Consider the following 16,122-nt stretch of genomic DNA (forward strand, 5'->3'; position numbering starts at 1 on the left):
GAGAGGCTCCTCCACCTCTTTCATCCTCCTCAGTCCTCACCTCCTTTTTATATTCTACCTTCCTCCTCCTCTTCCTCCTTGGAGAGCAGCAGAAGGTGAGCGGGGCGATGGATGTGCAAATGGGACTTCTGGGACACGTTTGGCTGCAGAATCTGTTCATGTGCCAAGTGGCGGCATTTGTGTCCACGATGCTGAGCAGTGTTGGATACCATAGCAACCAGCATGTGACACCGCCTCACTCACAAAGTTTCACCTTCAGAGCTACAGACGAGACTAGGAGATGGTCCCAGTGTCACATTTAGGTGAAAAGGGGACCTCTCACATTCTCGATCTGAGCTGCCACCTGTCCCGCACACTGATATGAGCCTTCAACATTTACCCAGAATGCACTTCATATTCACATTGCTTCATATCGTGACGCACATTGACGGCGCTTTAATGTCTCCTGTTGATACGTTGGTGGATCTGTGTGGCGCTAAAAGCCTAAAACTCATCTTTCTGTCCACGCCGAGCCCTCCGTGGTGTTTGAACCTGACACGTTCGTACTGCATCCTGCTGCCAGAGCATTAATAACCCCTCGCAGTGGCCCCCGGGGGCCTCGGACGAACACATTAAAGAGACCGCGGCGTGCCATCATTTGTCACCCGGAGAGAAAACAAACGATTGATATCCGAGGAAGAGGAGGAGGTGGCGTTGTGCAGCAGATGCCCGGCCTCACCGTGGCTTTTGTTTAAGGCCAGAGACCTCCATCACTTCACACACCTCCCTCTTTAACTCTTTCTTCATCCCCTTACCCCTCTGTCTCTCTCTCTTTGTCGTCTTCCTCATACCTCCTCCTCCTCCACCTTTTTATTTCCCCCCTTCTTCCTTAGTTTTCCTCTTCCTGTCTGATTTCATGCAGCTCTTCCCCCTTTTTTTTTTTCTTCCTCTTTTCCTGTCATCGCCTGTGTGTCATGATAAAAAAACACTTCAGCAGCAGCTTCAGAAACAGTAAAAACTTACTGAGCTTCTCTCTGCTCTTAACACTCAGATTCAGATTGATTTCTCTGCTCTCGGATCTTTGTGAGGTCATAGAGACAGGGTCATCTAAGGTGGTGCTAAAACAGCTTGTTTCAGAGCTGGAAACAGTGGTCATGTTTGGAGTATGTTGCACGTTTCCAACTCATAAACAATAAAAGAAAAGTCAACAAAGGGAAAATCTTCTCGTTTAGGAAGCGAAACCAGTCACGTTGAGTACTCGTTAGATTTGAAGTCTTCGGTTTGTCTTTGGCTGCATTTTGACAACTGAAACAAATTCCAGTGTAATCCAGTAAAATGTGGTTAACATCCCAGTGTTGCCTCAAACACGCCTTCCTCCTCTCAGTCGTAGAAACTGTCAGAAAGACAGATTCCTCCCCCATCACCACCTCCATCACCTCTCCTCTGCTCCATTAACATGATAAAAGCCCAGATTAATCCTCTCCCCTCTATGGAGGATACACACTGGCGTCCTAGATTTCTCTCTCTCTCTCACACTCACACACACTCACACACACACACACACACACACACACACACACACACACACTCTCACACTTTTCCTGGTGTGTTTGGTGGGGCTCCCAGGGGAGAGGTTACTCAGCAGCCACGCTTTACACCCCACGCCGCCTGCACGCGTAAACATCCTCTTCTTCAGCCCTGAGGATATTATCGCTCCTCTTTTATTTCATTACTCTCACACCATCTGTTTGCTAGGACCCCACAGCCTGTATGTAAAAGATGGACATAGCTTCTCTGACATCACACATTACTTTTTTGTTGTTGTTGTTTTTCCTGTGTGTGATCTAGCTGTAGTCACCAATAATCTGAACACTCACGTTTCTGCAGATAATCACGCTGAGCAGGAAAAACCTCGCTTTTAGTTATTTCTGGGCTTCTTTAGGATCTTAATGCAGGTGTTTTGGTCTCATTTTCTGTTTTTGAGGTAATTTATTGTGTTTTGTGGTTGTTTTGTATGGACTTTGAGGTAATTTTGTGTATATTTGTTGGCATTTTGTCGTCTTTTATGTCCGTAAATGTCGATGCGTATATGAGTATACATCAAAAAACAAACCAGATTTAAATGTGGTCAGTCTCCCCTGCATGGTCATCTCCTTGTTCACCTCTGCACAGCTTCAATTCAGTTTTATTTACACAGCGCCAAATCACAACAACAGTCGCCTCATGGTGCTTTATGTTGTAAGGCAGACCCTACAATAATACATACACAGAAAAACCCAACAATCATATGACCCCCTATGAGCAAGCACTTTGGCGACAGTGGGAAGGAAAAACTCCCTTTTAACAGGAAGAAACCTCCGGCAGAACCAGGCTCAGGGAGGGGCGGGGCCATCTGCTGCGACCGGTTGGGGTGAGAGAAGGAAGACAGGATAAAGACATGCTGTGGAAGAGAGCTTCACGCGGTGCAGCTGTTTTTAAGTTGGTGTGTCTGCGATTTTAAAACATCCAAATAAAATCTCAGAATTTCACTGTTCAGCAGCCATATTGTTGGTGAATTAGTAATGATTGGATACAGTTAGTATTAGAGTATTTTATTATTTAGATAAAAGCAAACATTAAAGAATTACCAACATATACACAGACAAAGGTACAGGGGATCTAACCAGAACAAACTGAGCTAGCTTGATTGTTAAAATGAAGCACTGATGGAAGAAGGAAGTCTTTTCCAAAGTTTTGCTGATCCAACCTCAAAATGTGGATATAAAAGGACGTGGTGGATTAGATGATCGGCGAGGCAGACTGCTGGAATAAAATCAGGGGAGATGTGAGATATAGGCAGGAACCATGTAGGGTGTTGCACATAATTAATAAATGTTCAAATAAATACCAGATTTCACTGGAAGCCAATTAAGGAAGCAAGAATATGAGAGACGGCCCAGCTGAGGAAGACTGTGTGGTCCAAACGGTGAAAAGTGTTGAACAGTAATCAACAGTAATCTAGACGGGACAGGATTACTAAAGTTCTTAAATGACAGTAAAGGTTTTGTTTGAGCTCAGACGGTGGTCAAAGTCGGGCCAAGATGAGCCGTGATGTCCGCGCTAACATAAATGTGAATGACTTGTAGGGAAACGTCGGCTTCTCTGCTGCTGTTGGGGCCTGAACGCTGTAAATCAGGCTGTAAATACCTTTATTTCTGCTGTAAAGTTTTAATGAGGACTGACTCACTGATGGAGCTCGAGTGCAGTGATCCAGTTCTCCACAGGGTCTTTTATTTTGAAAACTGCCTGGATCCTCTAAGCTTGCTGGGTTGGCCTTCCCGTCCTCTTTTAAAAGATCTGTTGTTATTTTTAATAACACAAAGCAGATCGGTGCAGTGGGAATGAAGGCCTCGTCTTCACAGGGCGATGTGGCTGAGGGATGGTGGAACACGATAAGGAATCTGAGGTGGCTCCATCTTTGTTGTCCGTGTTCTGATGGATGGATGCTTGACCTTCTAATTTGGAGTCATGCACGCTCTCCTTTGCTCTGCCCCTCTCTAATTATTAACCATATATACATGTACATATTTCCACACCCTGTGTGTGTCCACCTCCTCAGCGTGTCATCACATCAGGCAGATGGCTCCCTCGCTTCTTGCAATGAACTCTGGGGGACTGAGTCCCTCGGGAGCACAGCGTGCGACTCTCAGTGCTTGTGTTTAGAGAGAGATGAAGGATAGAGAGGTGTGCAGTAATGAGCCCACTGCCCCATGGGAAATAGAGTCATTGTTATTTAGTAGTCATTAGCACGAAGACTCGGCATCGTCTCCCCCGATCACCACGCTGTTAAAAACCAATCAGCTCAGCTTTGGGTCTCATTCTGACCAATCAGATCTCCTCCTGCTTCTCCAGTATTCATTGAAGCTAAAAGTGAATTTAAAATAAACACATTCAATGCTCCAGCTTATCTCACGGAAATGTATGAAGAAAATCATGGATGCTGTGTGTTTTGCTGTTATTTACCAGGGTTCCCATGGGAACCTCGATAAATAAAAACGAGAAAAAGATTACAATAAAAAGATCTTAGAATGTCTCATTTCCCCCAAATTTCCTGCTGGTTTGTTTAAAACTGCTCACACAAATCACAGCCAACAAAATAGGTTTTTCCCTCCATGTTAAATGATTCTTTGCTTTTTGAGGAGATTACTTGAATATGTGATGTCTGCCGAGCTGTCAGAGACCTGCGGCTTCAGCGTCGGCTTGGCTTGGCTGGACGTCCAGCTCCACGCACAGTCGCTGAGATCTTATCAGCTGTTTGCATGCCCTCAGGGAGTTGTAGTTTCGGAAGCCATTAGAACTACAGCTGTGCTGACTTTCAGTCATCTGTCGGCTTTAAATGGGCTCTAAGCAGCTAACAGAGGAGTCCCGCCTCCTCTTTGATCATCTCTCTGCTCAGCTGCTCTTTCTTTGTGGAAGACACCTCAGCATTTACTGCACCGTCAGCCTCTGTCTCACAGTGAATTCACTTATTTAATTGAGCACTTTTCCCTTTTTTTTCAGACCCTCCAGTCATCCAACAGTTACGAAGAACCTACAAATACTTTAAGGACTACAGACAGGTGAGTCCCGTCAGTGTCAGTGCATGGAAACATTCAAACATCAAGATCTGATTAAAGTGAAGACCCAGCTTTAGTTCAGCCAGTTCAACTATTGCATTACCTGTTTAGGACTTTTATACGCTGCTCTCCATTTTTGGAGGCTCTCTGTGACCTCGTCTTTGTTTGTTTGTTGATGATGTCAGATGATCATCGAGCCAACGAGCCCAAAGCTGCTGCCCGACCCCCTGAAGGAGCCGTACTACCAGCCTCCTTACACGCTGGTGCTGGAGCTCACCGACGTCCTGCTGCACCCGGAGTGGTCGGTACGTCTGCTTCTCCGGGAGCTTTACAGCCTTTGTAGATTATAAACGGGGCACTTGGAAGCTGGAGGGTAACACTGCAGCAATCCCACTGAAACTGAACAGAACTAAAAACTTTTAAAGTTAAATTAGTCGAGTTTTTCCAACTTTCTTCAGAACATTATGAATGTGAGAAATCAGCAAACAGAAGATGCATGCTCTGTCAGCGCTGCAGAGGTATGAACTCGGAGCAAAGCAACAACTAAAGCAAACACATGCACACAGTTACCTGTTAAATATGTACTACGTTTAACCTGTGGCCTTTACAATCGGCTGATTACAGATACCCCTGATCCCAGCTCTTTATCTGTATAAAACGCACCTGTCCAGCATGGCTAAGACCAAAGAGCTCATCATAGACCTGCACAGCTGTGTTGGGCTACAAGACCATCAGTAAGAAGCTTGGTGGTGTGATTATTCAGACATGGGCATCAGTCACCCTCAGTCTGGAGAGCCAGCAGAAAGTTAGCGGCCATCCAGGTCTTTATGTCTTTAAGACATTCCTGCAGTTTAACTAACTGGTGTGTGTTACCTGGCTTCATGGACAGATAGAGCTGCGTGTCATCTGCATAGCAGTGAAAATGTATGTTATGTCTTCTGAAGTTTACTCAGAAACATCAACTGGAGATGAAGACTAATTAAATATCAATGGTACTGAGAGTAGCTGTAGATAATGTTTTCTGTGTGTTTGGGAGCTGACCCAGTCTCTATGGAGATGGGGGGATAACAGGAGGAGAGAAGCTGCAGAGAGGCCTGTAAGACTGCAACTCTGGATCGTCACGTTTTGGAGGGTTTAATAAATTTAGCCAGATTTCTAGAAAGGAGAGCTGCTCCAACCAAAACGGGATGGGTGCTGTCTCTAATGCTGATTCTAAATTGCCTATAGGTGTGAATGTGAGTGCGAATGGGTGTCTCGCTGTGTTAGCCCTGCGACAGACTGGCGACCTGTCCAAGATGTGCCCCGCCTCCCACCCTGAGACAGCTGGGATAGGCTCCACATCCACGTGACCCTGAATTAGATAAACAGAAGCGAATGGATGTTAATTGTTTGGCCAAATAGTGTCTCAGGAGATGAACTCCATCAGTCGTTTTAATCGCACGTGCAGGATTAAAAACATCTTCTCCTTTTGACAAGTGGCCGATCGCCAACAAAGAAACGAGAGTTTGCGGTGCCGGTTAGAGCTTTGGTACGTAGCTTCACCTGGTGTTTTTTAGAGCGCTGCTGTGAGCTTGTGTTTGGCCTCTTATTGTCCTCGTTCCCTTAAACTTGAAGCACACAAAGAGCCACAGTGAACTCCTCAAGACTGAATAATCCTGAAATGATCCTTTAACAAACAGCTTACAGTTAAGGAGAGACAGGTGGAGGATGTTCTGGAGGCGTGTCCCACCACCTGTCCCCTCGTCTCAGTGCCTGCTCCTTTTCACTCGTGTAAAACAGGCCTCTTACCTGACAGGTGCGCAGCAGCCGACACCTGCCGCCGGTTAAAGCAGGCAAACACACATTCACCTGCTGGACCGTGTCAGCCTTCCTTCCTGTTCCCCACACACACACACACACACACACACACACACACAGAGGTGATAATGGGACAAAGCTTGTTTTATCTGTTTAACTCAAAGCAACCTGAGCGATGAGGTCACGACCTCTGAGCGTGCCCAGACAGTTGCTGTCAGATCTCCTTCCTGCAGCTGTCGGTGCCTCGCACGTTCATACTTTTGTAAAACGATTCATGTAAACTTTATTAACGACTCTTTTCCGTGTTGTTGTATTCTTAACAATGTGTGATAAAACTTTATTGTGATAAACACAGAGAAACTCAGAAAGGGAAACTAAACTGCTCGCGTTCACCAAAGTGCAGAAAAAGCTGCAGGACTTTGATGCGTTTGTTCATGAATGCGAGCAGCAGCTGGAACCCTACTCTTTAATCCAGATGTGTTTAAACAGCTGCTCTTTCTCTCTCCAGTTGGCAACGGGTTGGCGCTTTAAGAAACGTCCGGGCATCGATTACCTGTTCCAGCAGGTGGCGCCGCTCTACGAGATCGTCATCTTCACCGCAGAGACTGGCATGGTGAGCCGTTTCAGCAGCTGCTCATAGAGACAGCTTACAGTTCGCTCTCCTGCTGCTCCCACACGGGCCGTCAGGTCGGCCCTCTTTAATGGGATCGTACCACTTTGAACTTCTTACGTGGGGGGAGGGGGCGTATATCTGTCTTATTTACTAATCTGAGGCGTGACGACACATTAAATCAGGTCTTTGCGTCCACGCTTTTTGTTTCCTCTCGTGTGCAGACGGCGTATCCTCTGATCGACAGCATCGACCCTCAGGGTTTCGTCATGTACCGTCTCTTTAGAGACGCAACACGTTACGTGGAGGGACATCATATCAAGGTAGGACTGTGTGTGTGTGTGTGTGTGTGTGTGTGTGTGTGTACTGCTGAGGTGTTCCTCTGTGTGGACACGCAGTGACTGTTGACACAAACACTGAGATAAAAAGTGTTCATATTAGAAACGTGTTATATCAGCCTGACATGACAGAAATATTGACTGATTTCAGGATTTAAAGGACACAATAACATATATTTAAAGGTGCTTTAGATCAACAAACCTTTGCTCTTGAATATTCTCATGTTTCACATCAGTTTGAATTTGTACTGTGGCTCAAAAAATCCTTTTTTTTAATTTTTTACACATTTAATAATAAAAAGTTTTAAAGTCTTAGATTCAGTTTGTTGGAAATAAAAAGTCTTCAGCTTGTGTTAGATAACTTTATTCGTGTGTTAAACGATTTTTAGCGCTGATTTCTGGATTGATGTAAATGAGACCCCGCCCCCTCTGCCAAGGGTGGCGTGATGAATTTAACTAAAATCATCCCAAAGCATCTCGTTCACTTCTTAAGTCGACTGTTAACAGTGCAGCACGTACAACTAACATAATCTGACTTTGTTCATTTTGTCTTTCTTCATTAACACACTGAGGTGTCCGTACACACTCACTGTGTGGGTTATGGTTAGTCGACTGGTTCTTATATAGAGCTGCTCTGCTCGAGGTGATGAGATCAGGGTGGTGTGGTCATTTAGTTTCTGATCCTCGTGACCTGCAGCAGTGAAACATACACAACAGAACAAAACACACCGATGATGCCTCCTGTCGGGGTAAACACCGTCCGTACCTCAGCACACAGTTTCTACCTGAAGTCAAACGTCAGACCGAATGAAGTGTTTTAAAAGGTTTTTAAGCCCAGTTTTATTGTTATGAAACTGGATTTAATTGAATTGGTTTTTGCTCTGTGTAATAAAACAGTCCTCTTGTCTCTGCTCAGAGACGGGGGTCTGAAACTGAAATGAGTCGTGGGCCACTGTTGGCACTGTCGTCTCATTGGAGGACACTTTAGTGTTCGAGTAGTACAAAAACAAACAAGAAAACTCCCACAAATATTTCTGAAAATGTAGCCGTTTGTTTGTTTGTTTTATAAATTTCAAATATAACAAAACAAAACTGCAAACGTGAACACATTTTTCCTCCCTCTTAACTGAAGCCTTTCATTGAACTATCAAACAAACACTGGTCCTCTCTCTGTCACACACGTAGCAGCACGGCTGCTCTCATTGTGTTCGTATTTAACACAATCCAAACACAAACATCAGTGTGTGACTCTCTCACTGAGCTAACACAGCCTCAGCAGGTTTGTGCTTCCTGCTCATATCACCTTCATATTCAGTCATATAAAGAACTTATTTCAACATTGCACTCAACAACAAACAAATCCTCCCGAACACAAAAAGTCACTTCAAGGCACAAACTGCATTATATTTCTGCATGTCAATATACGAGCCCGGCGGCCATATTTCTGATAAATCCAAGCATGAAGTTCACAGTTAACAATATGTGTTCTCTGCCCACAACAAAGCAGCATTCGTGCTGCTCTATTTTGTACCATTTGCAGTTTCTTAATCTCCTCCATTGCACCACCAGACCAAACTAATCGATAATCTACTACTACTGCCTGATCCAAACTTTTACTTTCCAGCTACTTGAAGGTAAAATCCTGAGCAGGAAGTTTATTTGGTAACAAAAGAATGTTTAAGTTTCTAAACTTACAGCAGCTCGGCGGTGCCGCGTTACCCCCCGTGTCCTCTCCATGTTCGCCTTCTGCTGCACAAATTGATTTCTCCTCCTCCCCTCGCTCTGCCTCTCAGGCCTCATTAACCTTCTGCCTCCTTTCTCCCCTCTTCCTCTTATGTCACCTCCCTTTCACCCTCCCTCACCCCACTTTCTTCGTCGTCCTCCTCCTTCTGTCTCCCTCCAACTGCCATCTTTGTGCATTAAAGAGCAGGGTGGAGGCTGGAAGGAGCCGGTTTAACCTACTTCCCAGAGCAAAGACACACTTTACCAGCTCATCTCCATAATGCCAAGACAGGCTGAATGCAACAGATGCTGAGAGAGAGTTAAAGTGCTGCATATGGCAACAAGAGAAAGTTATTAAGTCCCTGTGAAATTAAAACAGTTGTTTAATGATGCCTGTGGCTGTGCTTTTAGCAGCCGTGGACGATTATAATCCAACAAACACCATCAGGCTTAGAACAGACATCACTTTCTCACTCGCACAGAGTCACAATCTGAAGTCTGTTTTCTTTTCTGTAACTGGAGAAAACTTCAAAAATTGCATTTTGTGTAATTTTCCGGTTTTGGTACAATGTTTTTTCCAAGGGTTGTATCCCTGCGTGGGATCACTGGAACACGGACACAGGAAGCGACGAGTCCCTCAGATTTATGGATGCTCTTTCCTTGGTCAGTCGGATTGTGAGGTTTCTTCCTGTTAAAAGGGAGTTTTTTCTTCCCACTGTTGCCAAGTGCTTGCTCCACAGGGATCATCTGACTGTTGGGGTTTTCTCTGTATTATTAAGGACTCTTTACCTTATAATAACGAGCACCTTGGCAGTTCTGTTGTTGTGATTCGGTGCTTTTTAAATAAAACGTAAAAATGTAATTATATTTGTGCATCATCTGCATTAGTTATTATTTTAGCTTTTTTTTCTTATTCCACACCTAAAAATGAGCAAAGCTGCTCTGCTTGGATGCTTGACCACTGAGTTGGAAAAACAATGGCTGTCTTTTTATTTCACAGAGTATAATCTGGGTTTGTGACGAACGTTCGGTCTAATGAGGCATACTGATCCTGTTCTACCAGCTGTTTTATTCTCCACTGTCTGATATTCCTTCAGGAATATTAAACTAACACCACAATGAGATAAATTACCTCAGCGTTAACCCTTCCTCTGCCTATTGTTGGCTGGCCTGCATCCGAGCATCGGCTGCTGGCCTGAAGTGGATCAGACGTCTTATTGTTTGTTGGCTGCTGCCGGGATAAGAAGCACAACCGTTGGATTAACTTAGTTATTTTTAAATCATTCATTTTAAGCTTGATGTTTAGTTTATATATGCAAAACCCCAAATCAGGAGGTCGGCAGACACTAAAACACACTGTGAAGTGATCCCTGCTCTTGTATTGGTGCACGTACATGTGCACTCTTCTCACTCTAAAAATGACCTTAATCTGTTATAACAAACTCAGAATACATTTAACATTAATCTAAAGTACATTTCACTCATTAACTCACAAAATATCCCAATGAAACCACCTGGGTCTCCTCAGAGCTGCTCAGAATACTATTTTTAAACACACAGTTAAATAATAAACTTAAGACTTGGATTTCAAGGATATTTTGTTGTTTCAATAAATATTTAATCAGCCAGTCACATGTAGAGCATATAACCACGCCCAGGAAGACCTGCTGAAGTTCAGACTGAGCCCCAGAATGGAAAAGAAATGTGACTTTGACCATGGGATGGTGCAGAAACTGCTACTGGTAATCTGCTGGGATTTTCCCACCAACCATCTGAGTTTACAGAAAACGGTCCAAAAAAGATCCAAATCGAAAATGTCCTATGAGCAGGAGTTCTCTGCGAGAAAATGACTTGTTGATACCAGAGGTCAGAGGAGAATGGACAGACTGCAATGGGTGTCACTCCTGTCAGCTACGAACTGGAAACTGAGACTACAGCTCACACCGACTCACCAAAACTGGGCAGCAGAAGACTGGAAACACATTTCCTGGTCAGAGTTTGGCTAAACATCATGAAAGCATGGATCCATCCTGCCTTTGTCACCAGTTCAGGCTGCTGGTGTGATGGTGTGGGGGATATTTCCCTGGTGAGCATCGTTCGAACTCCACAGCCTGAGTGGCTGCAGGATAAATCACCACGATACAAACTCAGATCATCTCAAACTGGTTTCATGACCGTGAAGTTCACTCAAACATCCACAGTCACCAGATCTTAACCTAATAGAGTATTTTTTTATGATGTCGTGGAATGGGGGGGTCATAGACGTGCAGCAGCTGTGTGACCCTGTTGTGTCGAGGAAAGTTTCCAGCACCTTGTTGAATCTGAGACATGAAGAATTAAAACAGCTCTGAAGGAAAAAGAAGGTTCAACCCGGTACTAGCAAAGTGTGCCTAAAGTATTGACTGCATGCTGGGCCATCAATAGCAAGACGAGCGGCTCCTCAGCCTGATGCATGTGGCATCTACTGCAGTGCTCCAAGACATCAAGGGGAGAAGATGTTGGAGAGGAGGAGCCGCCCAGCTCGAAATGACCCAAATAAATGTTTTAGTCTTTTTCAAGACCATGCAGTGGGCGGAGTCAGCCTCAGATATGATTGGGATAAGTAGTGCTGTCGGCTTACAGTACAGTAACTGTATTCGTGAGTGTGTGCACCATTTCTTAGCACTTGCCCGACTCTGTAAAAATGCTGCTGCCCAATTTGCAGAGAACATGAGCCGAGAGTCTCGCAGGAGGGGGTCACGCTGGTGTTTGTGAGCTTCTGTGACGGCTCCGGCAAAGTTTCCTCTGCTGGATGCTGCACAGCAGTAGATGTCATTTCTATTTCTAATCTCCCAACGGAGAGGGCAGCCACAGATGGCGCCTGCCAATAACATCGCACGGCAGATTTGATGAGAGGAATTTTCATACAAAGACTGAGAAGTGCGGTGCTGGGGAAGTTGTCGGGGCGCGACCTTTCATTGATGTAACTCTGTGTGTAAATGACTGCAGGCCCAGAGAGTTAACCCCCAACCTGGAGCAAACTCCTGCTTTAGTCCCCTCCAGCTGCCGTTCTAGAGTGAAGCCAATGTTTCACAGTTTGAATCAAAACGTATTTAGAAAATTCAACATGACAGGCTTCACAGACAGCTTTTATTGGTCACATGGCATCATAAGAGCTCTACTTAAGCTCAGAGACCATCGTTGTCAGATGTCCACGCCATGTTGCTCTATTGCATCTTCTCTACATCACTTACATTCACAGGCATTATTCATTTACCTGAGACGAAGACGAAATGCACAAACAATATGTGGAAGAGGGAAAGCAGCAGCCAGGTGCTGACTATCAAATGTGCTGATCATCTGAAAGCTTGAGCTTCCCTATAAGAGCAGAGCTTTGGGCAGTTTGCAGGTCTGCAATCAGCAGTGATCTTAGAGAAGCATCTGCTGGGGAGGGCTACAAGGCCATTTCCTTAACTGAGGTTTACAAAGGCTGAATAAACCAGAAGACTTCTGAAACAGCATCCTTCAAACAGATGAGACCAACGTGGAGAAGTTTGTCCTCAACTGCAGAGATCCAAACTCAGCACAAACGTCTCGTACCAACAGTCAGCACGGTGGACGAGGGATGACGATTTAGGTACGATTTAGGCACCTTGCAGTCGCTGAGTGGAGCCATGCAGCAAATCGTCAACAGAATGGCTGAAAAAGAAAAAGTCCAGACTGGTCACCCTGCTGACACCTTCAGAGAGCTGCGTTTAGATCCTTCCTTCAAACCTCAATGAACTGAAGCAATGCTGGAAAGCAGAGTGGCCAGAATTCCTCCACAATGGCATAAAAGACTGAGAAGGTCCGATTCAGTGGCAGCTTGATTCCTTCACACAAACACAACGTTAAAGAGAACGGTGGCCTTTATTCATCAGCTGTGAGGACGTGGATGATGGTTGGGCCACAGACAGTGTCCCTCTCCATCTGTCTCTCTCACACACACACACACACACACACACACACAGAGCAGCTGGGGCTAGCAAGTGTTACCTTAAGGGTCATTAAGGTAATCAAGTCTCTTATTTGATTAGGCATGAAAGATCACCAGCGTCCCTCAACTTTAGTCGGGGTGCAGTGATGGAGGAGGCGTTTATCTCATCACTCATCTAATTAGTGATTTTATCTGCGGCAGGAGAGTAAAAGTGTGTGTGTGTGTGTGTGTGTGTGTGTGTGTGTGTCTTTTTCAGGACGTCTCGTGTCTGAACCGCGACAGCAGTAAGGTCATCGTGGTGGACTGTAAGCGGGAGGCGTTCAGCCTGCAGCCTTTCAACGGCCTGGCTCTGAAGAAATGGGACGGAAACTCTGAGGACCGAACGCTCTACGACCTCGCCAACTTCCTCAAGAGTAAGACGCACGGCGAGGCGTTCGGGGACCGTCCTGTCATCCAACCGCTGCTTAATTTCATTTGTTTTTGTAGTTGACTTCTGCTTCTTGTATTCATCAGTGCATCCCTCTCCTGTCACTATGCTCGTATTTGATTGGTTGACCTTCCCGTGTTTCCTGTCTGTTGTTTCACCTCCTCTGTCTCCTCCTCTCTGTCAGCCATCGCTATGAGCGGCGTGGACGACGTGCGTTCGGTGTTGGAGAACTATGCGCTGGAGGAAGACCCCATCGAGGCCTTCAAGCGCCGACAGGCTCAGCTGGCACAGGTAGGAGGAGAAATCAAACGCACCTGTCACATGTTTCACCAGGAACAGCTTTGACTCTGTTTTCTCCGCCCGTCAGGAGGAGGAGCAGCGTCTGTCCGAGCTCTCCCAGCAGAAGAAACAGGGACTCTCAATCGGCTCCATCGCCTCACGGTTTTGGCGCTCCAAGCAGCAGTGAGCCCCGCCCCCTCCCCTGCTCGCTTTCAACCCATCACTTGTCCAAGGTGAGGTGAGGGAGAGGAGGGGACAGACCCGTGTGCTGCAGGTGAGCGGTCTCCGCCCTCACGGACGTCTCAGTGGGCGGGGCTGTTGCGCGGGAACGGAGCGAGGACGTTGACTGGCCCTGCACTTCCTGGTTTTTGTGGAGGCGGGACCTCATCTTTGTGTCACCTGATGGATTTTTAAGCTGCTGATGGAGAGGATCCAGGTCGGTCTGAACTCTGGTTGCTGGTGGTTGGAGGCTGATCGGGGCCAGCGCTGCCATCGCCACTCCAGCTCCAGTCGCCGCGCCGCTCACAGGATCTGACCTGAGATCAGCTGTCATCTGCCACACTTTGAGAATGTGTATTTTATTTTCTATTCCTGTGTGTGTGTGTGTGTCTCAGACTGCTGTTGGAGGCGAACGTCACGTCATGAATATTGTTTATAATGATACAAATAAACAATAAGTAGCATTTATGAGAGTTTGGTGAATATGTCAGCACGCCGAGCAGCGTCTGCCGCCGTGGCGTGGACGGATGCGCGTCCAGGACCGGAACAGCAGGTGAGGACAAGAGGGAAGAGGTCTTTCATTTACAGAGATTGAAGTCTGATGTTCTGTGTGTGTGAGCACATGCTGGTGTATGAGACTGGGACGTGACGTCTGAGGAAGAACAACAAACTGTTTCAGAAGCGACAGTGTTTGGCTCGGGGTGGTTCACCTGTTGTACCTGGTGTTGACCCGACCTTCCTGACTGAACGTGATCGATCCACAACGATCACCTCTACGTGACGAAGCTACCAAAGATGCAAAGATGGCCGAGCTACACCTAGTTCCTATGCTGTACACAGCTGTGCAGAAGTCTTAAGCCACCCCTCATTTCTCTCTATTTTGCTTCTAAGCAGTCCGACTTGTCATTTTTCAAAGAGGATCCTCCTCCAGCTTTCTGAAGATCCTTCAGTGTTCCCTCATTTACAGTCCAGTCCTTGTACCTGACCATTTTCAGACATTTTTCTTTGTTTCCATTTAACTCTGACCTCATTACCCAGGCCTTACAAAGGCTCCGACCATGTTGCATCTACACATAACAACTTGCCAAAGAATCAATTTTAAATTGTGTCTTCAGGCTCTTTGATGAAAGCAGCCTGTCACACAAACCGATGATTTGTTCTACTTTCTTCAGTTGAATCTGTGAAAAATGCTAAAGGTAATAGTTTGTCATAAAATGTCATTTTTGCACCAACAAGGTGATTCTGAAAGAACTATAATCAGGCGGATCTCGCCTGTGTCCTTAAAAAATTTGAGGAAACTGGACAAGTGGGAGACGAAAGAAGTGTTCAGCCTAAAAATCACGAGGCCTTCAGCTGAACCATCCAAACTACACAAGAACTGGGCTGAAAATCAGTGACAACAGGTCCGAGGGAGCAAGGAATCCAAATCTTTGGCGGTATGTACAGCGGCGGCCCAACAGTGAGGCCACAGTCGAGGCTGTTAAAACTGATAAATCTCAAACGTCACTGGCTGAAATTCAAACAAAGTACCATCAGACTGTGAATTTGATCCTTCTGGAAAGCCTGACACTGATCCCAACGCAGTGAAAGCACACAGTGGAGAACTCTGTCATGGACTGACCTCCTGGAGCTTAACATTACCGAAGCAGTGTGGGATCATCCCGGCAGAGCAGAACTGAAACAGAAGAGCTTTGAGTGTCCTTCAAGAAGCCTGGAGAGAGTTTTCAGCCTGTGCTGGAGAATAATGGTGTCCACTCAAATACTGACTTTCACCTGTTTCTGCCTCATAGAGACGTGTTTCTGTTTGCATGTTTCAATAAATTGTTGCACTTGGTTCTCATTTTCCTGCAGAATATAAAGATTAGAGGAGAGGCGTAAGACTTCTGCACAGCGCTGTACACGAGTCTGATGTTGGCTCGTTCTTGGCTTTAAACAGCAGCGTGTTTTACAAAGAGGACGATGTGCTGCATTTCTGGTTTACACCCATTTAGGAAAAAAGACTTTCAGTCAGATCTGCTGCAGATAAACCGATGACCGCTGCCCTCCGAGGCCTCTGATTTTTATTCTTTCTCCAGAGCAACGAGTCCAGAAATCATTCATCTCGATGTGCATGTTGATGTAAACTCACCATCGGTAATAAACCCAGAATAAATAAAACCGACCAACGTGATGATGTGTGTATTTTCCTGTTTTTGTTCGGT

At 45.7% G+C, this 16,122-nt stretch overlaps 1 protein-coding gene across 1 annotated transcript in view; it reads left to right on the forward strand.

Moving 5' to 3' along the window:
- The window catches only part of timm50 (translocase of inner mitochondrial membrane 50 homolog (S. cerevisiae)), a 38,185-nt gene extending 23,798 nt beyond the window's left edge, over positions 1–14,387 (forward strand). Inside the window, exons 5-11 of the mRNA XM_003448947.5 lie at positions 4,519–4,577; positions 4,760–4,879; positions 6,880–6,984; positions 7,206–7,304; positions 13,253–13,409; positions 13,608–13,714; positions 13,791–14,387. Of these exons, the coding sequence (XP_003448995.2) occupies positions 4,519–4,577; positions 4,760–4,879; positions 6,880–6,984; positions 7,206–7,304; positions 13,253–13,409; positions 13,608–13,714; positions 13,791–13,889 (746 nt within the window). The 3' untranslated portion in view covers positions 13,890–14,387. The remainder of the gene's footprint in view (positions 1–4,518; positions 4,578–4,759; positions 4,880–6,879; positions 6,985–7,205; positions 7,305–13,252; positions 13,410–13,607; positions 13,715–13,790) is intronic.
- The last annotated feature ends 1,735 nt before the right edge of the window (positions 14,388–16,122 follow it).

This window comes from Oreochromis niloticus, linkage group LG14, assembly GCF_001858045.2.
Source record: "Oreochromis niloticus isolate F11D_XX linkage group LG14, O_niloticus_UMD_NMBU, whole genome shotgun sequence".
Lineage (NCBI taxonomy): Eukaryota > Metazoa > Chordata > Actinopteri > Cichliformes > Cichlidae > Oreochromis > Oreochromis niloticus.